The 27,003-nt window shown below is 50.4% G+C and overlaps 1 protein-coding gene across 5 annotated transcripts in view; it reads right to left on the bottom strand.

The window, feature by feature from the left end:
• The window catches only part of BCL11B (BCL11 transcription factor B), a 93,030-nt gene that overhangs the window by 63,444 nt on the left and 2,583 nt on the right, over positions 1 to 27,003 (bottom strand). For 2 of the 5 annotated variants that reach the window (XM_077123498.1, XM_077123496.1), the window contains exon 2: positions 15,181 to 15,546. The exons of 1 other annotated variant lie outside the window; for it this stretch is intronic. In XM_077123498.1, the coding sequence (XP_076979613.1) occupies positions 15,181 to 15,546 (366 nt within the window). Of the gene's footprint in view, positions 1 to 15,180; positions 15,550 to 27,003 lie in introns of all 5 variants that reach the window. 2 more of the 5 variants (XM_077123497.1, XM_077123495.1) reach the window with 1 other exon arrangement.

Consider the following 27,003-nt stretch of genomic DNA (forward strand, 5'->3'; position numbering starts at 1 on the left):
ACATATAGACAGGGATATTTGGCCACAAGTCCAACAAGCTGCAAACCCAGATTTACCTAGAACCTGACTGTCATCTCAGAGGGAGAACCATCAGGAGGCCTCAGAAACTCAACAAACACAAAACCAAAAAGAAAAAGAAAAGGGGAAAAAAAAAAAAGCCAGTCTTGCACCACATCATCCAAAATGGCAGAAGAAATAAGGTCTTGGGGAACCTGAATCAGGTCCCCTGGCTCCAGGGCAGCCTCTCCGCGTCTGGTGGCAGCCTCCGGCCCCGGGAGCTGCCAAGTGCAAACAAAAATGAGACCTGTCTCTAAACCTGGCCTCTTGCTGCATGTTCCTGTGTTGAAGGGGTGGCTGGTTCCCTTTTTTTTTTTCCACCTAAGTGTATTTTAAAAACCTTATTCTACATACTCGTTTCTTTGAAAAAAAATCAGTGTCACTAAAAAAACGTCACTCTGTTTTGCAATCCAGCAGCTTACTTGGCAGTGAGAACGGCTGGCTGGCATTATCCCCTCATTTGACAAAACTACTATTTCTGGGCATGTGCTCAAAAACAGGTAGGAAGCAAATGCTGAGAAATAAGGAAGCAAAAACAGCCAACAGATTTTTCACTACCAAGAACGCCAAGCGTAAACAAGATTTATTTAGCTGTGTTTAACGAGTCTATCCTCCACTCAAGCACAAGCCCACTTAGGTCTAAGCAAAGGGTGGCTAGGCAGGGACGGGCAAAGGGGATGCAGGGAGGACAGAGGGAGAAAAGGAAGACTGGACAAGGGCTTCCTAAGCAGTTCGGTTTGTAAGCTTTTTTAGGAGAATGAGAATTCTACCTCCAAAATATACACACATGTCCGAAGAAGGCAGCACTAATGTGCTGGCTAATTAAGGCGCTGCAACTAACAAAAGATGGAAGACCCAATTCATACAAACAATATTTACATGGGTGTTGCATGATTTTGTCACCTGCCTCCTCTCCCTCTTTTTGCAAACCACAAGGGCTGGTGCAGGGACAGAGGGTGAGCTTCCATGTCCAGTGGGGCAAGGGAATATCACTGCCTTCCCCACCCACTGCTGCATGCTCACGTGGAATTTACTTAGATCTGTATTCAATTAAGGAGCGGCAGACAGCTCTGGCTCTGTGCCTGCCTTAGTGCAGAGTCGGGGTATCTGCTGCCCACCCCCCAGCACCGATGCCAAGGAACAAGGGCTCTCTCAAGGTCCTCAGAGGACAAGAGAGGTGCCCTCCTCACCCACTCCCACTCCAAACTCATGCCCGAGGTCTTGGCCCTACCAGGATGAGCAAACCAAATATATAAAGAAAGCAGCTTTATTTTCTAACAAACGAGACAAAATGGAAGGTTTCTGGCCGTGTCAGAGGTTGTTCTTATTTAAAAATCCAAGTCAGGCCTTTTGACCTTTGCTGGAAAAAGAAACTAAGCCTTTTCAAAAGAAAAACAACAACAAAAAAGTAAAACGGAGCCCCACCAAGACACTCAAGGCCGCTGTTCCCTCCTGAAGGTGCCATTTCAGAGCAGCCAGCTGTATGTTTGGCGAGCAGAAATGCTAATGTTTGTTAGCTTCCAGGGGCGGTGGCAAAAGGAAAACAAGACTTTCCTCACTGGTGTGCATTGAATTCCTTCCTCACCTGCCTGTGCACTTAAACCCACCAAGACTGTGCACTTAAAGTCTGCCTGCTGTATGCATTCCTCCCCAGTTCCCGGGCCCAGCACCTCTCCTTCTGGGGTTTGCAACCCAACGTCAGAAAAGATACCTGTCAGGTGTATTCAAGGCAAGACAAAAGCAACAACACAGTGGGTTAGGATTCTGAGTCAAGTGACAGTCCCCAACAATTACAAAAGGTTTGGAAGGAGGCCGGGGTGGTGGGCAATCCCCTAAAATGAATGGGGGAAAGAATATTTCCTATTAGTATTAGGTTATTAAGTTGAAAATCCAAGTCCTCCCCCATAAACCTGATTTGTATAATTCCTCCTCCCTGCCTTGAATATAGCCTGCTACCCAGGAAGCTACTAGATACCTTTCACCTTTGCAAAGTAATGACACACACACCACCTCCGGACTTAACAGTAACAGTTCACACTTCACCCTAACTCTGGAATCAGCAGTTACTTCACCCCTACCTACCAGTGCATTTTCATATCTGGATATTTCCATTTTATAGATGAAGAAATTAAGAGCTTAACTGATTTCTCCTCTGTGAATCAGGAAGCAAATACCTTTGAAAGACTGTGGACCACTGCTCCCCGATATCTCCATTCTGATGCCTTAGCTCTGCAGTGACCCCCAAAATGTTCCAGCAACAACAAATATATATCGAATGTCTAACCAGGACTCAGGCACTGCTGTGGAAGGCCATGCTCGTAAAAAAAAAAAAAAAAAAAAAATCCTATCAGAAAATCTAGATTCTCAAAGTCCTAAATTGAGGACATGTAACAGGCCCTCCGAAGGCTTCTCCAGCATTCTCTGGCTACCAATTCCACTGGCATTTCAACCTTATCCAGCTGACAAAAGACCCCACCACCAAGCAAAGCTGCCACAAGTTTCTCCTGCACAAAGCAAGGCAAGTCCACCTAGGCCCTGCAGACACTCCCCAGGGCCCAGAGTAGCACCCGGCAAAGCAGTGAAGCCAGCCTCTCCAGCACACGAAAGGTGCTACCCTTCAAAACAACAACACTCTGGGAGGGAGAGAGCTGGGGGGCTCCCCTCGTGGAGGATTCTGGACCAGAACCTCCTGCCACTTTGCCCCAAGTCTTAACCTGAATCTAGAGGGAGAAATCACATGCAATTTTTATCACCGTTGTGTAGTCAAAATAAAGAAACCAGAGATGATAAGTTGGCCTCCTCCTTGATGCAGTAGCCAGTAAGCCAATCAAACACGTTACCTGTCTTTTGAGTCAACCCCCACACACCCACCTGGTCTCCAAAAAAGCCTCAAATGCACATCTCTCTAAATGAACTGTAGAGACCTATGATGGGGACCCCTTAAACACACACACACACGCAAACACACACACATGCAATGAGTGTTTCTTCTTTCTGTAAAGGAATCTGGTAACGTAAATATTAATCAAACACTAGAATCTGCCTTTTCGTCTCCGACCATAGAGTGCCGGATTGTGATCTTTACTTGTATTTACAGATATTCAAAGGCAGATTCTATCTTGTTAGAACTGTTAGAAATGGACGTCTGAGAATCAGCGAGCAAGTTCAGGCAGATACGAAAACCTTCCTGTCCCGGACTGACAATAGCTTTGAGTTTCCAAGTGTTGAAATTGTTACCCTTTTAGTAGACCTTTCAAAAAAAAAATAATAAATTGGCAAATACCTTCAAACTCTTCCACTAGAAAAGCAGCTACTCAAAGTTCAGTTTAGCTAAATCAAGATTTTTTAAAGATCAACTCTTAACTCAAAATGCCAGAAAGTCATTGTTTACTAACTATATCGGCCTTGAAAGCACAGAAAGTGTAAGAATATTTCTGACCCAAATCATAAATACACACACTTTTTAAACTACCTTGACTGTTGTTACAGAGAATCTATTCTACTTGGTTCAGACCTATATAATAGAAAATAAAGACATGGTTCCAACCAAAGGCGGGAAAAGCTATCACAGTGAAGGTAAACTTTTAATCTTCTATAGGCAAACAGCATACATTTTTATTTCCTAAGTAACAGCTTTGGGAAAATGTTTGAACAAGAAATTAAGAGCTTTGTGGGACACACATTGAGCCTCCAACCCTGGCTTTTCTGGGTCTATAAGTGCCTGTTTGAGTGCTTTAAACAATTTGGAGACCAGTTTCTAAAAAGCAAAAATAAAGAGACTCCTAGCAAGTTGACCAATTGCATACAAATTCTCTTGGGGGGGTGGGGAGAGTATTGTAAGAGCAGTAAGGGCTGGGGGGGGGAATGACATTAATTCCCTGTAATTCCACCAAGGCTTTTGTCACACTCTTGGGGGGGGCTCTATTCCCACACAATCGGGAAAACATTTTTGTCCTTGAGTGTTTTAAAATTCCAGCCCCAGGATTTCCCTCCAGAAAAAGGAGGTGCCTTTTTCTCCCCCGGAAAAAAAAAAAAAAAAGGTTCCAAAGAAAACCACTTTTGGACTGGACCGTTTCCCCCGGATTGGACACAAAAAGCACAAGGAAACTCTTTGGGTGCTCCTTCCATCCGGGCCTCACCTGAATTCAGGCCAGGCTCTGTCGGCCAAGGTGGGCTGAAGAGGTTAGCGGCGAACCTTCGGAGCCCGATGGCGGCTGGCGGAGGGGACCGGGTGTTCTCGGACGCCCCCAGGACCCGAGACAAACATTGGGGTTGGAATGCCACCCGCACAGGTCTCCGCCCCTCGCGCGCGGCGGCTACAGGGAGGGGGCCACTGGCAGGAGGCTCGAGGGGTCCTGAAATACAATTCCCCACCCCCGGGAAGGTCTGCATTGAGTTCCCGGGAGCGCGCCCCAGAGCCCGGGAGGGGGCAGCGGGAGGGGGAGGGCAGCTCCGCGCGCACAAAGGGGCCCCCGGCCCGCGGGCTCCCCGCCCTTGACCTTGGGTCTCCGCCTCCATCTATCTCCGTCGGCTGCCAGGGAAGGAGGTTGGCCCCAGGCCAGGGGCGAGCTCGCCGGGCCGCTGCGGGGCGGGGGGGCCGCCGGCGAGAAGGGGCTTGGAAAGAAGGTTTAAGGGCTGCAGAGTATCCGAGGAAACCTGCATTCCAACTACCCCGGCTCCTCGGGTGTCGAGTCCGGGAGGCTCCGATTCACTGCACACACACCCCCAGCACCAAACAAAAGTCGCAGGGCCGCACTAAGGCAGCCCCCTCCCCGCGGCTTTCCCCTTTCGACTTGACTACCTCCCGCCTTCCTCGGACCCGGGCCGAGAGGGGGAGGGGAGCTGTCAGGGGAGGAAGAAAGGAGCGCGCCTTCCCGGCGAGGCCAGACGCGGGCAGGGTCAGCTGCGCCCTGCGCCCGCCCCTCGCCGCCCCGCTCGGGCAGCTGGCCCATTAAGCCCCCGAATTATGCATGGCTTGGAGCCCCCTCGGCCCTCTCCACCTCAGGAAAACACAATCTATGTGCGCGGCGGGTCCGGGTCCGAAGAGAACAGGAATGAGGCGGCTGATGGTCGTAAAGCCGCACGCCCTGGGCGCAGGTTCTAGAGGCCCCAGCCAGACCTCCAGGCCGACGGCGGGGAGGGGGCTCCGCACGCCGGGAGGCCCCGAAGCAGCGCCGCGGGGAGCTCCGGGCGGGAGCGAGCCTGCGGACGGGTGCAGGGGAGGCCAGCCGCACAACTACACAGTCGCCGGTGTGTCCGCGCGAGGCCTGATGCGAGGTCCGGGACGCACGGGCCGCCCCCGCCCGCTTCGGGAAAGGCCATTGTGTGCCCCAGCTTGGCGGCAAACGGGGCCTAAAGGCCCTTAACCTTGGAGGACCCCCGGGGATCGGGGCAACTTGCAAGGGGGACGGGAAGGGGGTAAGAGCCCCGGGCCCTCATTGACAAGGTGGGAGGGGGGGGGGGTGCCTGAGAACCGGGGAAGGAAAGAGAGGCATCTTTCTTGCAAGTTGCAGCCGTCGGGGCAAAGGGGAAATTGCATTAGTGGGGAAGCAGGTGGCGTCTTGTTTCCTGGGAGCGGGTAATGCCAGAGTTACAGGATCCTGATACCCCCAACCCCATCCAGGCAAGTAGTCGTAGAAACGCGCAAACTACCCAGGCCCAAAGCTCTCTGCAGCTTCCAGGGCCCAGTCCCATATCCCCACAAAATGACGTTTCCGGGTTTCCGGTTTTCCAGACCCTCACCCCACCCCACCCCACCCCAGCCCCACAGCGCTGTCACAACACAAGAGTGTGGACCTCGTTTGCTGCTTTGCGCCCATTTGTTTTCTGGAAATGAGTTTTCTCTCTCTTTCCCCTTTTCTCCTAAGCCAAGAGGCCAGGTCAGGGAAATTGCGTGCTGCTTTTTCCTAGCGAATAATGTCTCCTGGTTTGCAGGGAAAGTTTCACAACCCAATGATGTCAACAGTGCTGAGAGAAGACCACAATGTTAAGGTGTCTTAATTGACTGGCTTGGAACTGGCAGTAGGAAGGAAAAAGAACCCACTGTTGTCCCCTGGAACTTAGCTCTGCCAGGTCTCCCAACCCGAACCCTTTAAACTAGTACCTGGGGGTAAGTAGAGATCACCAAAGGTTGTTCTGGTTCCCCTTTAATAGGCAAGAAGACAGTCCAGGACAGGAAAACCCCATGGGGCCCATAGTCCCCAAGGAGGAGCCCTAGAATCCCTGCCTCAGGGCCATATGCTCCAAAAGGCGTATCTACCCTGAAAAGACTTTGAAGCAAAGCCAGTGCTTTCTACTGTCCTTTATTTCATGGGTCCTTTTGCTACCTGAAGTCAGGAAGGTGGATATGTGTTTTCTGATCTTCTGCCGGGTAGACAGATGTCCCCTCTTGCTGTCCATTGCTCAAGTCGGTACCCTGGGACTTCCAGGCCCAGGCCTCTGCAGGTCTGGGTCCACCTTAGATGGCTGCTGACCCACACACCTGCTGGCTGCATCCAAGGCCAAATCCACACCTGTACCTGAAGGTCACAGAAGCCACCCGGGCACTGGGCCCCCAGGGTCAACAGCCTGATCAGACACTATTGGCTTAAAGAAAGAGCTAGCAGTCCTAGGCTACTAGGGACCGCTATCCTAAGCCAGCACATTTGACAACTGCCTTCCTCTTCTCCACACCAGGAATGGGGGTTCTGAGTTTCCCCTCCAGCTAAAGGACCTCACATTGCCGTTTTTCCACCCAAAAAAAGCCTCAGGCCCCTGTATCCACGCTGGCACTTTTCCCAGATCAGCTGTTCAGCAAGTGCCCTTCTCCACTCCCTCCATCTCCCAGGCCCCCTGCTACCGAGCACTCAGCATGGCGCCCTGCCTGAGCCAGCCCAGGGGCCTCCAGATAAAACCTACAGGTCAGCAGGCGGGGCTCATGGAAACCCATTTAAAATCAAATGAAGCCGTGCCTCCTCCAGCACGGCCTCCCCTCCCTGGTTCCAGCTTGGGACCTCGAAGACCCCAGGACTTTGTCCATGATCACACCTTGCCTGCTGGAGGCTCCTCCTCCCCACACTGAATTCAGGGTAAAGCCACAGGCTGGCACCGAGCAGTATCTGAGCCAGGGGTGGGTCCAGACCTGGTGGGACCTGAGGTTTATACAATCCAGGGGTGCTTCCTTCACAGAAAAGAATAAACAAATACAAAATCACAACCTCCACATTAGGGATAGAGCCTGGATGCCTAAGGCTTAAACTCCCTTAACCAGGCAGGAAATTCCATCAAATTCTCCCAAGATACATATTCACAGCTCAGAGCAGAAAGAGACCCTCTTGTTCCTTTTGTATAATAGTTTTCCTTTTTAGCCACCATTTTTGCAAAGAAAACTTACTTCTTCAGCCTAATATGGAAAATCTGGGGAGTCGGGACTGCCCAGTAGGAAGGAGGTTTAGGCCAGAAGCTGGAGCCCACAGGCTCGGCCCTCCCACTCCCTGCCTGGATCCTTCACGCACAGCCCTGGAAGGTGTTGGAAACTACTGGTAGCTCCTGATCGTATTTCAGCTTAGGAGGCTCAGGCCCCGAGAAGAGCAGGACCTGCTCAAGGTCACACAGCGAGGTAGCCACCGGGCAAGGATGCCGTCCCAGCTCACATACCTGCATCCCCAACATATTGGACCAAGTACTTCCACCCACCTATTACCACTCAACGGGGTGGAAGTCAGAGAGCCAGATGGTGTCTGAGGCGTCACACAGTCAGAAGTCTCCATGTGGCACACAGATGTACACAGGACAGGTAGAGGGCCTGCCATTTCCGTTCTTTTGCCCCACGCCAGACCCCACGCTAGATGTCAGGGGTATCTAAGCACCCATCATAGAGTCACCCCAGGGTGGAAATCTCTCCTTGCCTATGCCAGCCAGAATTAAAGAACCACACGATCCTCTGGGAGAGGGATCCCAGGAGATGGCCCTAAGGAGACACAGCATACTTCCCTTTCCTGCCCGGCCTGAAAGTCAGGAGGCCTGGTTCCTAGGAATACAGACCTCCAGAGTGACTGTGCAAAGCATTTAGCCCCTCTCTGCCTCAGTTTCCTCACTATAATATGTGATTTACCCAATTCCCAGGGTGGAAATGGTGGATGGGAGCCTGGGATGAAAGCAGTGAGCATGGCCATAGAGGCTGTTACCCTGGTCTCTGACTCACTGTGTGACCTTGGGAGAGTGGCTTAATGTCTCTGTGCTTCAGTTTCCTCTTCAGTAAGGTGGAAGGACACCAGCAGCTCCCTCATGGGTTTGTTACGTGGCTGTTATCAGTTAATATTTGTAAAGCACTCACATGATGACTGACACATCTAATGATGTGTGAGAAGCTAAAAATCCAAATAGGAAAATAATCTCTTTTTTCCCACAGTGAAAGGATGAACCCAGGGGTGCTGGGGTGACAGCCAGGCTGCCTTATTTATATATCCTACCAATGCCAAGCCCACTCCTAACAGATTCTAGAGCTGGTGGTTAGGCATTAATCAGGCATGAAAATAAGCAGGGGGAAAAAACTGTCAAATGCCTAATAAAAAACTTAAGTCAACTGCTAACTATTTACTGTCAAATAAAAAAACCTAATAATAATAATAATAATAATAACTGAGGCTGAATGTTAGTTAAGTTCTCCCCTTGGGAGGCCAGCTGCCTTTCCCTCTCATGCTCTTCCTTCCCTTTACTTCCTCTTTCCTGAATTGCTGCTGGAAGTATTTGACCCTCTATAGACATCAGCAGCCAAAGAGGGACCCAGACTTTAAGAAGAAAAAAAAAGCATCCTTTAGCTAACCAGTATTTCCTCCCTCCCTCCCTCCCTCCTCTTTCCTTCCTTCTTTTCCTTCCTTCCATCAAGAAAACCTCCAACTACAGCTTCAGTGCTGGAGTCACACATCTTCCCCTGCTGCTAAGGCTTGTCCCCTTTACCCGGTGCCTTCAGTGGGAGGTCAGCTGAACAGGACTTACTTGCCCCCATTTTGCAGATGAGGAAACTCGGGTTCGGCAAGGAGCAACGGCTTGCCTGGAGCTGCAGAGCTGGGCAGCCCGGTGGGCTAAAGGCTACCTGTCCTAAGTCAGCTGAGCTCTGGGCTCAGCTCTGCTAGGAACCAGCTTTGAAAGCTCAAACAAGTCACAGAACAGGTAAAATGCGAGGGTTAGCAGCAAGATCCCTCCAGCTGGGACCAGGAGGCCAGAACCCATCTCCAATCCCACAGGTGGCTCTCTGGCTAATAACAACAGCTAACGATCCATGAGGACCTATTCTATGCACGCATTAGTTAAATCAAACCTTACAACAAAGCTGAGAAAGATTATCTCCATGTTACAGAAAACTGAGACAATGGGAGAGGAGCAGTTGGCAGAAGGTCAGGCAGCAAGTCCCTGGCAAAACCAAAATTCCAGCCCAGCGCCATCCAAATTCACATCTCATTGCTTTCTGTTCTGCCACCACCTCACCAAAACCTTCACCAGGAAAGAAGAATATGAAGATGCTGCAGACCCTGGGCCAAGGCTTCTGTGGGACTGATTCCTGGCTGTTTCCACACAGCTGGGGTCTAGGAGTATTGCCTGCCCTGTGAATGCCACTCCCTAACAGCTTCCACACCTCCATGCTCTCCAAGGATACCAGGCAGACCCAAGTCTGACTCAGCTTTGCTGTGTGACCCTGGGCGAGTCCCTTAACCTCTCTGAGCTCCAATTCCAAAGTGGAGTTAGAAATATCTACTTCAGGGTTGAAGAATTCAACCCCTGAAAAGCAGCTAGCCCAGTGCCAGGTGCCAGGTAGACCCCCCCCTCCTCCTCTTCACTGCTCACCAGATCCACTCGAACTCTGGGGTTGGCCCTGCAACACCAAACGCCCCAACCTGAGCCCAGAGCCACGTCACTCAGCCAGGACACTGCAGCGTTCCTCAGTGCAGACAGGACTAATAATTAGCTGTCACGATTTAATAATAAAAAAGATAATCCATGCCACAACACACATGGATTTAACTAATCTTAATTTGGAGGGAAAATAACAACTCTAAATATATCAAATGCACTTTTTTTTTTTTTAAGACAACCTGCAAGTGGGGTTTATCTCCAGTTTCCAGCACAGGCAAGTTATTTAGTTTCTCTCACTGGCCAAGCTAATTTTTTTTTTCACATTTATTTATTAAAGTCCAAAATGAACATTCTCAGAGCAGCATTTAAATCCTCTGGTTGATGGGAAGCCCTTTTCTACAACACATTTTGCTTAGCGATGGGTCACTGGAACTGCAAACCAAATCCCTGTCGGTGCCCCACCAGCTACATGAATTCCCCGAAGCATGTCTTGGCCCTTCCTGGGTTCCAGATTAAGACGTACAAAGCAGGCAGGGGCATCGCAGAAGGGGTCTGCATCCTCCGATCACTGCTGCTTGTCTCTGCACTTCTCCAGTGGGGAAGAAAGGAGCAAACCCCCAGCCGGCGGCCACCGCTACTTCCTTCCGTAGAGCTTTATTCGGTTATGGAAGGGGCGATACCCCACACAGAAAGGAATGACCAGAGGTCAGGACCCTTCCCTTTAGTGGCTATAAAATGGGAATTCTAAGGAGGAATCTAGAAAAAGTAGCTAAGAGAGGCGTCCAAGGTTACATTTAATAGTCTAATTGTGAAAGGCAAGTGTCGTGTGCTGCCAGGCTGGGTCCATGTTTCCCAGTCTAGCTTTCTGGAAGCTTCCACTCCTCAGTCTTCTGCCTCAGGCCAGACACTGCACCCCTTGGGTGCTTCACACCCCCAGGCTCATCTAACCCTCAGCACAACCCTGAAAGGTGGGGGCAGATGAGGAAACTGAGGACCAGACAAGAGAAGTGGCCAAGAGGCCAGCCAGTATGCGAGGCCCTGGGATTCCGCCCAGGCAGCCGGGTACCAAATCCCGTGCTTCTACAGTCCCCTGACCCTCCCCAGATTGGACAATACCCAGAGAGCTGTCCCTATAGCACGGTCTTGAAACCCCAGAATGAGAAAAGGGTAGGGGGCCGTTTGAGCTAATTCTGACTCGTTTGTAATGGCGGAATTCCCAGGCCCCTGCTGGAACCTTTTCACCAACCATAATGGTGGACTAAATCCAAGGAGACCTAAGGCCAGAAAATGACAGCCGGGGAGGGAAAGCCACTGTAAGAGGTAGGGAAAGGCACGCCTACTGTGTGCCTGGCACACATTGTTTAAACCTACAATTATTATTAGGCCCATTTACGGATGAGGAAGTAGGCCCAAGGCTTACAAGTAACAGAGCAGGGACTTGGACGTGAGTTGTGTCCTTTCACACACACACACACACACTCACGGCTGCCTCAACCCCATCCACACCTAAATTCCCTGCCATCCCGGATAAGGGCTCAGGGTCACATGCTCCGGCCAGTCCCCCTCTAAACTCCTCTCCCAGGGTTTTATGAGTGAGTGGCGGTCTCCCTTGGGTGGATGGGTTCCCGTGCGCCACCAGCACTCAGCGGTGGCAGGAGAGTGCCACAGGAAGAGAGACCCCGAACCTAAAGAGCTTCCAGGCCTACACATATCAGAGGCACCATGCCTGCCACCAAGCCAAACCGCCAGTCAAAGCCCTGCCACCAACTAAAATGCACCCAGTGTCCTAGGTGGGTGGCCACAGACCTCTACCACTCACAGCAGAGGCTCAGGGAGCAGGCCTGGGACCCGGACCACACAGGTCAAAGGCAAGATTGAAGCCAGTGGACACTCCAGCCATGATCGTAAGTGGACAGAGCAGCATGCCCACCCACCCCATGGCTGAGCCCTCTCCCATCACAGGGGGCTCTGTCACCTCCCACTCCAGGTGGGAATGCCTGGAATGCCAGAGGGCCAGCAGATGCTTGGTTGCTGAAAGCAGAAATTAAAGAACGAATGAATGAGCTCCAGGAAGCAAAGCTTCAGAAACTTCTCCCTCCCATCTCTTATTAAGAAAAAATGGGGGAAGAGAGAAAGGGAAAGAAGGAGGGGGGAAGGGAGGGAGGAAGGCAGGAAGGAAGGAAGGAAAGAAGAAAGAAATAGTAACTATTCCTCTTACACCACCTCCAAAAATGTCCCAAAGAAAGGGCTGAGCTGGGAGTTCATGCCCTCATGTGATGCCTGACAAAATTCCAACACAGTCTTCACCCTGGGGATGCCAAGATAGGGAAGGGATCTCACGTTTTGGCAGGCGAGTCCTACGGACCCATCTCCGGAGTCCCTGCCTCTAGAAGCACCTGGCAGCAAGGAGACGCTGGGACCCATCTGGACGGCAGGCAAGCCGCTGCCTCCAGGGAAGACGAGACCCTTACGGCCTCCCGGGAACCTCACCTCGGCCTCCACCTGGGCAGCCACAGCCGGAGGCAGAGTCTCAAGAATTAAGGGCCACCAACTCGCCAGCGTCCACAGCGGGGCACAGAGAAACTGGGGCGTCTTCTCAGAGCCAGGCCCGGGAAGCCGAAGCAAGAAGGAGCCTCTCCCGGCCAGGCCAGCGGGGCCAGGGGCACGGGCAGCAGCTGCACGGATTTCCGGAAGCCCCAGCAGAGAAGCTCCTGTGATTCCGAGTCCCTCTCTTAAAATATAAAGACTCAATTATCTTTGAGCAGCTTGCTTTACACATGAATTGACACATTTATTTTACAATAAATAACTGAAAGTTATCTGTGTTTCCTTTACTGTTAATCTACACAGAGAAATAATAAACAGGGCTTGTCTACAAAACTGCAACTACCGCAGTCCTCAGAATTCAATTAAGCTAAAATAATTAATGCTCCCACCATATTAAATTACTTTATACATTTGAGCCACTGAAGTTTTATTCTTTAATCTTTCCTTTTTATTAAATTAAAAAAAAAAAGTTGGTGCCATAGTAGGGAGGGAAAAAGGGAAAAGGGGACTAGAAAGGAAAAGCATGATGCGCTATTAAAGCGTAAGTTCGTCTTCGGCTGACACAGCATGTAGGCTGTTTTGTGCCTTTGATTAAAATAACGTTTGCAATGCTTGGAACAAACATATCTCTTTAGACTTTGAGAGGAGTATTTTACATATTCCTTCTAGAATGAAGAAATCCATTTGTCCTGTTGCTGAACAGAAAGGCCAAGAATGCCTTTTGTCACACACGGAATAAAAATACCGTTCCTGCTGTAGTAACGCAACCCGGAAAAGGGGTGGGGGACAAGGACGAGGGCAGCGACGGTTCGGAGATCAACTTTGCCTTTTATGAAATCATACTCAGTCGTTTTCTTAACCAAACCTACCCAAAATGATCTGCGGCTGCTCGGTAGGAAATACTTTCATATGAAATGAGGATTTGGAATGTTTCTGGCAAAAGGAGAAAGTCTTCCCATTGAAGCATAGATAAGGGACCCCAGTCTCCTCAAGAGAAGCCATCCCCGAAAGGTCAGTGTGGGGTTTTCGGAGCCACCCTCCTTGGCAGCTGTTCATACCACTAATGAAAACTATCTCTAGAGTATCAGACTGAGAAGGGGGGACCCCAAGCACACAGACAAAAGGGGCCAGCCCCATTCTCTCTGATTCCCAGACCCTAATTAAGGAGGTGTCTCCGGGATCTACAGGGCACTTTGCGCAGCCTGGGGCCGGCACCTGCTGGATGTTTTTCTCAATGTCTTTGCATCCTGGGAGGGATCCCACACTAGGGCACCCCCCAGAAGGCAAGGCCCATGGCCTGGGCTGGACTGCCAGGGTCCCCCCAGTGCCCAGCAAATGCCCAGCGAGGACCCTGCACACACCGCCATCTCCCCACAAGAGCAGAGCACATCCATCCCGTTTTACAGGCGAGCAAAGGGAGGCCTAAGGCCACACGGCTGCCACATAGTAGGGCTACCGAGTCCGCCCATCTCTCCCGTGGGAGGGAGGCCCTGGCCACACCACACTCACACTTCTAGGAGAATCCAAAAGCCTCAGTCCCTCCTGCGTCCTCGTTAGCTTTTGTGACCGAAATGTGGTGGAAGCTCCACCCACAAATTTGCCTGCTGACCACCTGTTTGTGTGTTCCAGAGCCAGAGGGGACCCCTGAGAGAAGGGCCGCAGGGACAAGACATTCATGGAGCCCCTGCTCATTTAATCCTCACCCAGTCCTGTGGGTGTCATCAACCCTGCCCACGTGACAGTTGGGGAAATTGAGGCTCAGACCCACCAAGCGGCTTGCCCAAAGTCAACCAACAAGATAGAAACTCTCCTGCCCATTTGGTCCAGGACAGGCTGCCACTTCTAAGGGACATGGGCCACCCCAAGCCTGCCCCGGGCCCACCTTTTTCCCCCAGGCCTCCTGGGTCAGGAGTACAAGCCGGGAGCAAACACTAGGGTTTGCAAAGAGCAGTGACTCCCCAGAGGAGAGCCAGACTTACTGCAAGCTCACCGTGGGAACAGGCCCACTTCTCTGTGCAGGGAGGCAAGCCCATGCCCTGGGGAGATGGGCCTCTACACCTGTTCTGCAGGTGGTAAAACCAGCTGTCCAGGTGGTCAGCTGTGTGGGCATGCCAAGGGGCAAGTCCCACCTCACCCACGGGTGCAGTGTTCCAGCAAGTTCTCACAGGCACTTCCCCAGACCCACCCTTAGAATCAAGCAAGATTCAGAAGAAGCCCCTGAGCTCAGGGGGCCCAAACCCTCCTTTTACAGATAGGGAAACTGAGGCCTGAGAGAGGAGGAGAAGAAAATGCTTGCTCCCATGCATAGAGCCTGTCAGGCAGGTCTCCTTAGCTCCATTTCACAGATGAGGGACCCTGACTGTTCACAATATAAAGTACACATTCAAACCCAACACTGGCTCCAAAGCCGGGGAAGAGGCCAACATCACCAGCAAAGAGGGGGTCACCTAGACCTCCAAATGTCCATTCTGTGCTTCTGGCCACCTATGAGTTAGGCCCAGAGATGAGACCTCTCACCAAGAGCAAAGCAACCATAGGCCAGACGGACTTCCCTGAGCCCCAGGCCCATGCCCCTTGAGGGTCACCGAGCTGATGGACCTTGGCTGGGGGCTCAGAGGCTGACCTGAGAGCCCCTTGGCCATCCCAGCACTGGCACCCTCAGGCAGAGGGCAAAGCCCCCCTGCCCCAGAGCGACGAGGGGTGCAGGCGGGGGTGGACCCCGGGAGGCAGCGCAATGGGCCATACCTGCCATGTTCTCCTGCTTGGGGCAGATGCCTTTCGTGGGTGAGAGCAGGCGGTCGTCTTCATCGGGGGTCACCTGGATCCCAATCTCCACCGGCTCGGACACTTTCCTGAGCTCGGAGCGCAAGGGGGGTGGCGGGCTGCTCTTGCCCAGGCCCTTCTCGTAGCAGGCCCCTAGGCTGCCGCCGCAGTGCTTCTTCTTGTGCTCTATAAAAACCAGGATGTCCCCCAGGGGGAAGTTCATCTGACACTGTCCACAGGTGAGCAGGTCAGGGTCAGGGCCACCCACCATCAGCCCCAGGCCACTCGGCTCCTCTATCTCCAGACCCTCGTCTTCCTCGAGGATGGCGGCCTCCACATGATCAGCCTCTGCTGGAGACAGAAAGGGGGGAGGGGTGGGGAGGGGGCAGAGAAGACAGAGATGGGCTTAGGCAGTCACAGGCTCCGGCCACCCCGACCTCCCTCCCTCACCGCACGGCCGGCACCCTGCTGGCGGCCTGGAGCTCACCAAGTCCTTCCCGGGCAAGGCAGGATGCCTGCCGGCGGGGGTGTCGCCAGCCCACATCTGCCCGACGGGTCAACTGAGGCTCCCGGGGGCCACTGCAGAGGTCGTGCTGATGGAACTGCCTTCACGTGCATTTCCTGCCGGGTTCCCTCAACAGAGTAGACACACACACACACACACACACACACACACACACACACACACTCTCATGCACACACGGCCCAATGCCACCAGACCTGGGCCCCTGCAGACCTGGCTGCCAGCGTCTCTGCAAATGAGAATCAGGTGGGGAAAACCCTGATGCCCAGGCCATGCCCTAGACCGATCACACCGGGACCCAAACATCAGTATTTTATTTTATTCTGTAGACTCCCCAGGCGACTGCAGCGGGCAACCAAGGCTAAGAACCAGCGAGGCCCTGTGCCCGCCACCGCCCTCCCTTCCTGCACACTGTCCACCCGTGAGCTCGCCATTCGTGGGATTCCAACTCGCGTTCCAGCACCTGAGAGCTGGCCGCACACCAGGCGAGAAAGCAGAAACCCAGCCCAGCGCCAGCGCCAGTCCTTCTGCGAGAAGGAAGCCCACATGTTCGGAAAGCAACAAGTGAGTGTTGGTTTGAAAAAGCATTCAAGGGAAAACCAGTGCGGGGCAAGGGGCGCCAAGAAAGGGGGGGCTGTCCCTGCTGCCCATAACAGCCAGTTCCCGGGTAGAGCTTCCTTTCTTTGATTTCTGGACACTCATCAACTCCCCATTTTTGTTGGTTTTATTTTCACTCCCAGAAAAAATAAAAATTCTTCAGACTCCAAAAGCATTTCTTGGCAGATCGCAAAGCACGCTTCCAAAGGGCTGTATTTTTATGTTTCTTTAGCAGCTGATCTATGTCTTTCCTTTTCTTTTTTTTTTTTTTTTTTGGTATGGGGCATAAGACCTAAATATTTTGAAACTAATAAATGCCTCAAAAAGCAGCAAAGGCCTCGAGAGAAAACTGAAAGGCTCGGCAGCCGAGAGTATCATAAACAGAAACGGACAATGAGGTTTCATATCCCCTCGCGGTCTGAGCAAATTCAGGGTGGAATTTTTCAAGAGCCAATGTCAGTAGTCATAGAGAAGGCACAAGTGGCAGGGTCTCAGGAGAACGGGGGGCGGGGGGGGGGGCGCTCCAAAAATCCTGAAACCCGAGGAGGCAGGTAAATTTTAAGACATACAGTATTTAGTAAAGGATAATGAGAACCACGGAAAAGCAGGGAAAAGGAAGCGGAGGGAAAAAAATACAGTCCACAGAGGTGAAGTTATTGACGGGCCAGAGAGCCGTGGAAGAGATAATTCAAGGAAAAATTTCTGTGGCATCTTCCCTCCTATGCATAAATCACTGTTCTGTATTTCCTGAACACATGCTTCTTTGTGGCCTGTGAGGGCCCCTGTATAAAACTGAATACAGAACACATGATATAAGACGTATAATACTCACGTGCGAGCTTATGCGTATATAGGTAGATACGGAGGTATCGCCGAGTAGGAAAATTACGATTTGAGAGCCTGCTTCTGGTTATTCAAAAGCAGCAGACAGAGCCCTCAATGAACTGAACGTAGAACTGCATTAGAGATGTGGCAGTGCAAAAATACCCTGCAGATGAGGAAAACCTAAATCTGTTGTCTGCACAGCTCTAACAAAAAGAAACTACAAGGTCCTCTGAAAAGCCCATCCCAGAAACCATTAATTACACTTGAAAAAGAAATCGGAGTTTACTTAAAGAGGAGTTTGAAGACAATACTCCATAATTAATTTACCAATTTATTTTATGAAAAGATGCTCTGCTTTGGTGAAAACGTAATCACAACCCTCACCGTGCACCATGGTTCTAAGTGGGGAGTGGGTTTCTGAGAACAGTTTGTCAGAATGTAAAAGGTAATTATTCGGGGCCTCTTTTCCCTTTTAATGATCTAACATTGAGCAATACTGTTTATATTGAAAAGCTTGCACCTTTAATTACCAATTACATATACATAATTTCAGAGCCAAAGGAGAGGGCTGTGAAAACAATTCTTTAGAAATATAAGGATGTATTGTGCACCATTTCTAGAGAATGAGCTCTAATAAATGGGAGGAGGATGTCAAAATATTGTTTTGTTAAAAAAAAAAAAGGCACAAAGGAAATGAACTGAAAAGCAAAAAAAAAGGACAGAATGAAATTGAGAATTCAAATGAAATAGGGGGCAAATTCTGTGGTAGGAAGGGCGGCGGGGAGTAGAGGTACTGTTACCTGGTACCGTTTAAAATGCCACTCCTGAGCAGGCCCAGTAAACTGCATTTGATAAGAAACTAACAAATGCCTCTCCGCTTTCCCAACCCAATCCCCCTTTCTCGGGGGGGGGGGGGGGGGGGGGTGTTTTGTTTTTTTTAATTTAATTTTTGGGTCTCATTTATTTTTGTTTTGTTTTGTTTTGTTTTTAATTAACTTTTTCAGCCACATGCACTCTCCTGGGCTGGAGGCTTGCAAGCATGAATATCTCCTCTCTCCTCCCTGCTAGAAGGTTTTCAGCTACATAATTTCAAATCCATTTTCTAATTCAAAAGAAACACAGACTAATTTAAAAATTAGCAAAGTTCACATATGCCTGTTCACCAGCGTTCCTCCCTCTTCCGACCCCCTTTTTGCCAAGGCCTTCGTACCAGCACTTTTTTCTGCCCCCCCACCTTTTTTTTTGGTAACATCTGGTATTCTTTCCTTTTTTTGGCAGTCTCTGCCTTTTCACTTTCTCTATGCAGCAAACCCTTGTGAACCACAGTAATTGAGTCTGAGAGCACCCAAAGCCGGCTGCCGGGCTGCAGGCCCATCTCGGCCCTGGCCAGGGCCTCCCTGTGGCCAACCTACCTGGGGAGCCGGCCCTGCTGGTGCCCCCAGCTTGGCCCCTGAGCTCGGATCTCCACCGCCCAAGCCAGAGAGCCAGCTCACTGCACCTGAGGGAGTCTGGGAGGAAAAGGAACCCCAAAACTCGCCTTCCCCTCCCACTTTCAGCATCGAAAGTAAAACCCCTGAAGATGACAGAGGGGGGTGTTCTCGCAACCCCAAAGAATGGGGTTTCCTCTCCCCACCCTTCAGGCCATGGGGTGCTCAGAGCCTCAACCTGCTGTGTGCCCTACTTCCAAAGAAGGTGGCAACGTCAGCCCAGCCTGCAGGCAAAACAGTCACCCCCAAACCCCAAAACTGTGAAACTGCTGGGGGCAGAGTGGGTGGGCCAGGCAGCTCCCTGGGCTGAGAGCTCACACTGAGGCACCTCCAGGAGCAAGCTGTGGTTTCATTTCCGCTGGCAGGCGGATACCGGGCTGGGTGAGCAGGGTGTGTGTGTGCGTGTGTATACGTGAACATGCGCACACGTGTGTGTGTCCCTTCCTAGAACTGTATCCGTAATGCACGAAATAAAAAGAGAAAGAGCCCTGGGGAGGGCCAAGTGAAAACCAGGCCGACCCTCCGAGAACCCCTCGGGATCATTGCCCGTGGGTATCTTGGACCCCCACAGCCTCAGGGGACCAGGACTTGCCGGGTCAGCCCGAGTGGCCGGAACTGCCACCCGGAGATGAGAAAGCACCAGGAGAAAGCAAAGATAAGTAAGAACAGAAACAACCTTTCCAGTTCCCAGACCCTGCAAACAAGCCCCTCATGTGGCCTTGTCCGACAAACTCAGGCCTTAAAAACAGTAAGCCAAAGATGTGGTTTTCTTCTGAGGTTATTTTTCCCTCTTTTGAGAAAAGGTCTCCAAGTGTCAGGCAGTCCTGGAAAATATTGCTGTTCTCAATACATTATGAGCTAAATTTTTTACTCTTTCAGAGGAAAAAAAATGAATGGATGCAGCAGGCGGCTTGTCCAAATGTCAGCTATCAGAGGTCTGGGGTAAGTTCCAAAACGTTAAATCCTAAAGCGCAAGGACAAATATATATTTACACACACATGCACACGCACCACACACACACACACACACACATACATGGAGCTAAGTTTTCTTTTACAACAAAACCACATTTTATTTACAAGACTGGGCCTCCTCCCAGCTGGTAGACGCATTTAGAAGCAATGAAATCAGGGTTCACAAATAATAATGGACATCATTGTTAAGTGGAGGGGAAGCACTTGATCCTAAAACAAACTCCCCCATGCCTCACTTGGCTGTGAAGGAATGTGGGACAGAAGACAGAAAGGGAAAGAAATTGTTAACACGGGCCTGGGCCAAACCCGGCCAATCCGACCAGCCCCGGGCAGCTGCAGAGGCTCAGCCGGGCCTTACCTGCCCAGCCTTCCCCCATTCGCCTGGTCCTCTCTAGCAACTGCCTCTGCACCTGCCCCTGGGGGAATTCCAGCTGAGGGGGCTGCTGCCTGCTGTCCCCTGAGCACACCCCACCGCACTGCCCCTTGGCCCTGCTTTGATTCAAATCCAAATCTCTATCTTTCATGATTAATCTACAGTCCAGAAGAAACATACACAGAAATGACTATTTTGGTGATGTGGGGTGGGGGGTGGGTAGGGGAACGATGTGGGGGGAGGGGGGCCTGGCTTTGAAAATGGAGAGTCACCAACATCCCAGGGGCCGGGATAATGTCCTCTCGGGCTTCCGAGGAACGTTCAGCATCCATCCACCCCAGCTGCACATCCGACCAGACTTTCCACCTGCTTCCTACGAACGCTGTGCCTTTGCCAGCCAGCCCGTGCTTGCGGATAATTGGGGGTGGGGGGCTGCGGGGGGATCTTTGCCTCCTTCTCCCGGGGAGCATTCTGGGAGGGGCTGGCCTCCAGCCGGCTCAGAGACACCACCAGCATGTGCACTCAACAGAGCACAACACTTTCTGAGCTGCCATCAATTTTTAATTTATCGGATCCAAGAGAAAATAACCACCGTGGAGAGCAGGGGGGTAAAAGGGGGGAAGGGATGCATGGGAGAAAGAAGGAATCGGTTCTCGGTGGAGAGAGTCATCGAGGACCAGATGACGCTTAAGAGGCACGACGAGGGATTTTATGAAGTTTTCTAAACGGGGGGAGGCACGAAGTGGCTGAGCAGAGGAGACGGAGAGGAGAGGAAGCCTCAGCCCGGCGAGGCATGGAGGTTGAGGACACGTGGAGGCCAGGACCGGAATCCAGGAAGCACACGTTTACCTTCCTGCAGCCGGCTGGGAGGGCATGGCCAGTCCGGGGTCCAGAGTGGGGAGCATGGCAGGACGTGGGATGGCCTGTCCTCCCCGACCAAAGGTCTGAGGACAACCATCTTCTCTGGGAAGCACACCCCTCAGTGGTCCCCCACCCCGCCCCTCACCCCATCCCCCTCCCACCACCCTCAGCGGACACCTCAAAACAGGATTTCCCCCATTTCTCACTCCTCAGCGGAAGGCACAGAGAAGGTCACGGGCACAAAACAACACCACGGCAGGTCTCTGCCCAGTGAAAACCAGCAGGAGTCTGGCTGACTCGGACAGAGGGGCAAAGTTTGGGCCAGGCCAGCATTCCTGGACAGTGGGAGTTCCCTTCCATCCGTGGAGGGATTCTTGTACAGGAGGGACCTCATTTCACACAGACTCACTGATAAATGCCAGAAGGGAAGGTCTGATGGGGCGCGTTCGGTAAGGGAGAAGCACCCGGGCACAGTTTGTCCCCCAAAACCCACCTTGGGCTTTAAGATACTCAACATATTTAAAAAACAGCTCCCAGAAAAATACCCTGACTTGCTCCTAACTCACCACCCTCATCACCTCTCCCCTACCCCAAAAAACGAGCACAGGGGTAGCTGTCTCAGATTCCACAGCAGAAAAAAAAGAACAAATGCACAAGGAAAACAGCATCCACGTGTATTCACAGATCCCGTCCACGGCTGAAATGGGACTAGTAAAAAGCATGTGATACCAAAGAATGAACACAGCGACTTATGTTTTGATAAGTAAAATAGTTATGTAAAAAAAAAAAAAATCTACCACTACAGAAATCTTTCTAAACACAGCAGATTCTATAAAACTGCAAACACTTTAAATCTTCAGAACCAAAACAGGGCTCATATTGATGTGACAGAAAAGCATTCTTTGTGGCAAAATGAAGAGACTGGTTTTATTTAAAGATGGGCTTTTTCAAAGGTGCCAAGGGGAAGAAAAGATGGGTTCTCCTCCCAGGACACCGAATTGTAAGCCTTTAGCTGGAGGAGTTCAAACTCTCCAAGGCTTGACAGCAAAATAGAAAAAACAAAAACTGCTTTCAACTTCTCATTTCCAAGGTAAAGATTTGAACACGAATCCATCACTTCTATTATTATTTTCATCCTTAGCAATGCATCCTTTTCCGAAGCACGTGTTAATCACAAAATATTGGCATTCACCTTTCTTGAGTCGTTTTTTGGCTGTTGTTTCAGTAAAGAACTCATTAGAAAGAATCACAAATGTATTTTCTTTTTCTGATTCTATTTCAGCAGTTCCATGGAAGGGGCTCATAAAAAAATTTAAGTAAAATACAATTTTCCTTTTACTTTGACATTACTTAATTTTGTGTGATCTGAGATTTCATTATAGTCAAATAGCTTGGACTGGCTAATTCAGCACATTATTAGATGCCTCAGAAAGAGGAAGAAAAAAAAAGAGTGAATTTCTTGAATTTAGGCAACTGCACAAAAGACTTGCATGTGTCAAAATGCCGTGCTCAGGTCCCTGTGAATGGAGCACCATTAATCAAACCTCGATCTGGTGTCCCTTTCGCCAGTAAAAACAATGCTATACCACTCACCCCCTACACGGGCTCTTGGAGAAGTCACACAGAGTCCGCCCCTCCATATGCCTCCAGGTTCCCCCCTGTTCACAGCACAGGACTTGGGAAAACCTACTGCTCAGGAGAGACAGTCCGCAAGCATGCTCTTCTCGGAGAGGGGTAGGGAAATGGGGGGCCACACGTGAGCAGATCTCTCTGACATCCAGCTCCCTGAGACCAGAAGGAAGATTCGCAGGAGCGGTGAGGGCGGGAGCACACAGGACCCCAGACCCCATTGTGGGAGTAAACAGGGTGACAAAGCCATCCCCAGACAGCCAGATGATGCCGGCATCCATTTGTGGCCTTCTTCTGCGCCCCTCCGCATGAAAAATACATCAGCGTGTCAACAGCTGACACCATGTTCAGAGAAGGGGGCCCAGCTGGTACCACTCACTTGACCATGCAATGCCGGACACGCTTCCCAAAGGGCATTTATTCCCCCACTCATCTGTCCGGATGCAAGACCACCATTAAACCCAGAGGCCAACAGCCCGGCTCCGTCTCAGCTAAAGGTGGGGCCTAACCAGGCTGAGGTGCCTTCCTCCAGCCTCGGGAGGCGAAGCAGCTGGTCTGCAATGGACAAGAACCTGCCCTCCAGTTCTTCCTCCCTCACATATGTATTTTTTTTCCATGCATCGTCCTATCTATAATCTGCCTTGAGTTACAGCTTGTAAAACTCCTCCGAGCTCCAAGGCAAAGGGTTTCTAAACTGAATTTTTAAAAAAAAACAGTTTTCCACAGGCCAGAGGCCACTGCCCATTCCAAGGCCGCGGGGCGAATGTGCCTCTTCATCTCAGAGTTGTCAGATGAGCTCGCTGCAGCTACGGGCCTGATTCAAACATTAAATGAAGTAAAGAAATCATCAGATAAATTGCTGGCCCTCTGTACTCAAGAGTGAAGGCTCTTTCTCCAGCTGATGACAGCGCTAGGCTTTTGTCTGACCTAATTTATTTCTCTTTCAAGTTAGAAGAAAGCACTCCTTCCTGTGGCAGGGCAGCATCTCCTGCCCATACACTGAATGCGAGCACAAGACTCAGCCTTTCAGAGCTGGCTGCAGACTTCCTGGACCTGGAGAAGAGGACGTTATAGAGCCAGAAATCTCATGACATTCCCAGTTCAGGGAAGAAACCGTCTCATTAAAAGCCACCCATTAAGTGCCCTGTTTAGGGTGAAAGATATCAAGCAATGCTGGGTTTAGCAAACTCCTTCCAGAGAAAGTTGTGCACGTTATTCGAGTTGGCATTTTCTATCTTTGGGGAATGGTGCTATTTCCCTTTGCACGGTGGGAACATTCTCTAACGCGTGGAACTGTGAATCCAAGCGGTACAAAATTTGAGCTGAAAGGATTTCCATTCATCGAGGCTCAGGACTCCCAAAAGTCAGTCTTCTGGGCTATTCCCTGGGTTTGTGATATGCAGTACAGAAAGGACAGCAATTGCCCGAAATGAGGTGCCCGCTTCACAGACATGATCACGGGTGCTTTTACAGCATCACAGAATTTTCAGAAATTCAAGAACCTCACACTAGCCAGGAGAAAATACACCCATTCAAAACTAACAGTTTTAATCGTTAAAAGTAAAGAGCCCAAATCTGCCCAATGTGGGCTTGTAAATCAATGGCGAGGGCTTGAAAATAGATTTCTCAAACTTATCATCTCATTTTGTCCTCCATGAATCTCTGCAGGAAAATCAATATTACAACTTCACACTTAAGACATTTTGCAGCAGCGTAAAGGGCCGCGGCCGCCGCTGGAGCCCGAGCCGGGCCCAAGCGGCGGAGGCGCCCAATATGACACGGGCGGCGGGCGCCCCCTAGCGGCCCAGACGGCGCCAGGCTTGCCATCAACCCAAAGCCAATTCAACTGAAAGTTTATTTTGGAAAGTATTTTATCACAACAAGCAACAGAAAATGCAACGCAATCGAGATAGAAGATGAAAGGGGGGGAAGAGAAGGCTGGTGCAGGCCTTGCTCTGAGCTGAAAGACAGTGCCAAGAGTTAAATTCTAATGAGGCGCTAGAAACTGCTGTATTCTACAGAGGAAAAATATCCATCACCCCTTTTACACGGCTCCATCTCACCTGAGACATAATTCTAATTATTACACAGCCAAGCTGGCCTTCCCTTTGGTCAGCTAACACGCATTTAGTCCCTTAGTGATCAGCAAAGCGTCCCCCCCAAAACAATCCCAACCGTCTAACCCCGGCCTCCCTGGATGTTCTAAGGCCAGCTTCCCTAAGGGAACCGCATTAATCCCAGGACTTGGGAAATGCTTAGTTTTATGTTATGAAATATTTCGAAGGCCAGACGAAATTCACCAAGGCCAAAACACAGAGCAGATAGCAACCTCCCCCCACCAAAAAAAAAAAGAAAGAAAGAAAGAAAAGAAATATACATATGTACCTAAAAAATACCCTTTAAAAATATTAAGGGTTGTTAAAATATGCTCACGGCTGTTTTCTCTCAGGTGTGAATTACAAATGAATAAAATCAGCCTGGCATAACACCTTTGATGAACACATCTTTATTCTCCAGTGGAATCGGAGCAGCTGACTTATATCACACTTCTAATGAAATGGGGTTCCCTTCTGTGCAGAAGGCAGACCAACTTCATTCCCCCAACCAACCACCGAAAGAAAAAAGAAAAAGAAAAGACTAATGGACCAATTGGTCTAATGAAATTTATCAGAGATCCTGTTTTGAAAAATACGTGGACAACTGGAGATATACAATACCCTGGGGAGTTAAGACAATTATGAGCACAGCCACCTTCAAAACATACAGCTTAGAGCAAAACCTAATTTAAAAGCCAACCGTGGAATTAACACAGTTAGCTTAACTTCCGAGTCAAATCTTGGGTCTCTAGTTGTTTTGCAAAATCGTGAATTCATATGGAAAATTAGTAATCTTCCAAGGAAACCTGTTGGTGGGTCATCGAAAAAAAAAATCACCTTAATTGGGGCTGTGTAATTTACCACGGGCATCTTATTTTCTCCAGAAAGCTAGAGCTTTTTCATTCATTTGAAATTTGAGTACATTTCCCTTTACCTTGGTCCTGTCTGGCACAGCCAGTTCTAGATGGTCAGTCAATGCTTCTTTCCCTCCCCTCTTCACTTTTGTCACTGAGCTGTTTGTGTTTGTTTTTATTAAGAGCTGTGTCTGTCCTCAGGTTTTAAAAGCCATATCCATCTGGGTCAAACATTTTTTTAAATAAACCAGAAGCCCAGGTTTTTCATCCCCAGCTGTCTCCCACACTCTCTTTTATACCTCGCCCCTCTTCACGGGCCCTGTCTGTAAATTTAACTAGCTCATTATGACGCTTTCTCTGCCTAACCCCCACACACCCCCAGACAAAGATTATCGATGCCACTTGTGTTCTCTTCTTGTCTCCCAGTCCATCAGGATCCTAAGTTACATCTTCCCCGAAGAACCTGAGGCCCACAAGCTGCCACCCAACTGATGAAGACATACCACATTTTAGGTCATTTCTTTCACATTTAAAATCTCCACTATGAACCCCAGGTGGGGGGTTGTGACAGCACCCATTGTGCTAGCCTGAACTCCAGATTGTCCTAAACCGATGATTCTTTCATCAGTTGTCAGGAACGCGCTTCCCCAACCATGCAGCCTAAAACTGCACCCCATCCCTGCCTCTCCCTGCCTGTGCTCCGGGGTGAACACAGCAGACAGAAAAAGCAGCTGCTTTTTTGATAATAGCCTTGTCTGAGAACTGGTTGGACTACTCTCCCTGCTTAACCACCTGCACACACCAAGGTTCCCGGTGCCCCTGGAAGGGGGAAAGGATTTCCTCTGTCCCCTTGTCTCTTTCCCCTTTTCTTCCCACCTCTCTTCCCCTCTACCTCCCTCCTTGCTTCTCTGCCACTGCTCCTGCCTCAACCCGCTTTCCCCAGCACTGCTCCGAGCAAGGCTGAGAGGCAGGGAACAAACCAAGGCTGGAAGGATGTTGAACCAGGCACCCCTTGCCCCTCGCATCCAGCTGCCGCCAGCCCCCCTAGCCAGGGCTTTCTGCTGATGACCCAGGAATGCCAGGAGAGGAGAGAGCAAATGCAAAGCAAACCTACCTGCTTCCTTTCCCCTGACACAACTGCAAACGCTTCTGGCTCTGGTTGCTGCCGCCAGCCTAGCAATGCACCCCCAACAACACCCCCTTCTCCCACCACCACCCCCACCACTTCCCCCTCCTCAAAAAACGACCCTTGCATTTATACAGCGGCTAATGTGGGGGGCAAATTGCCTCCTGGAGAAATTAGGCTTCTGCAAGTATAGACGTTTTAACAACCACCCCACCATCTAAAAAGGGGGGGTGGGGGTGGCAGAAGAAGCAACGGCTGCCACTTGGTAAAGGAACGAAATGTCAGCTGGCGAAAAGGACCTTGATCAAACCAGGCTCAAATCGGGTTGCAAAACATTTTGTTTTAAAGACAGCCAGCCGAGTCTTCTTTGCTGTTACAATGGCGAAAAATAAAAGAGAAGCCTTCCTTCCCTCCCTCCAAAAAGGCATTCCTTTCCCAAACCGAGCCCCGGTTTATCTA

The sequence above is a fragment of the Tamandua tetradactyla genome, chromosome 12, assembly GCF_023851605.1.
Source record: "Tamandua tetradactyla isolate mTamTet1 chromosome 12, mTamTet1.pri, whole genome shotgun sequence".
NCBI lineage: Eukaryota > Metazoa > Chordata > Mammalia > Pilosa > Myrmecophagidae > Tamandua > Tamandua tetradactyla.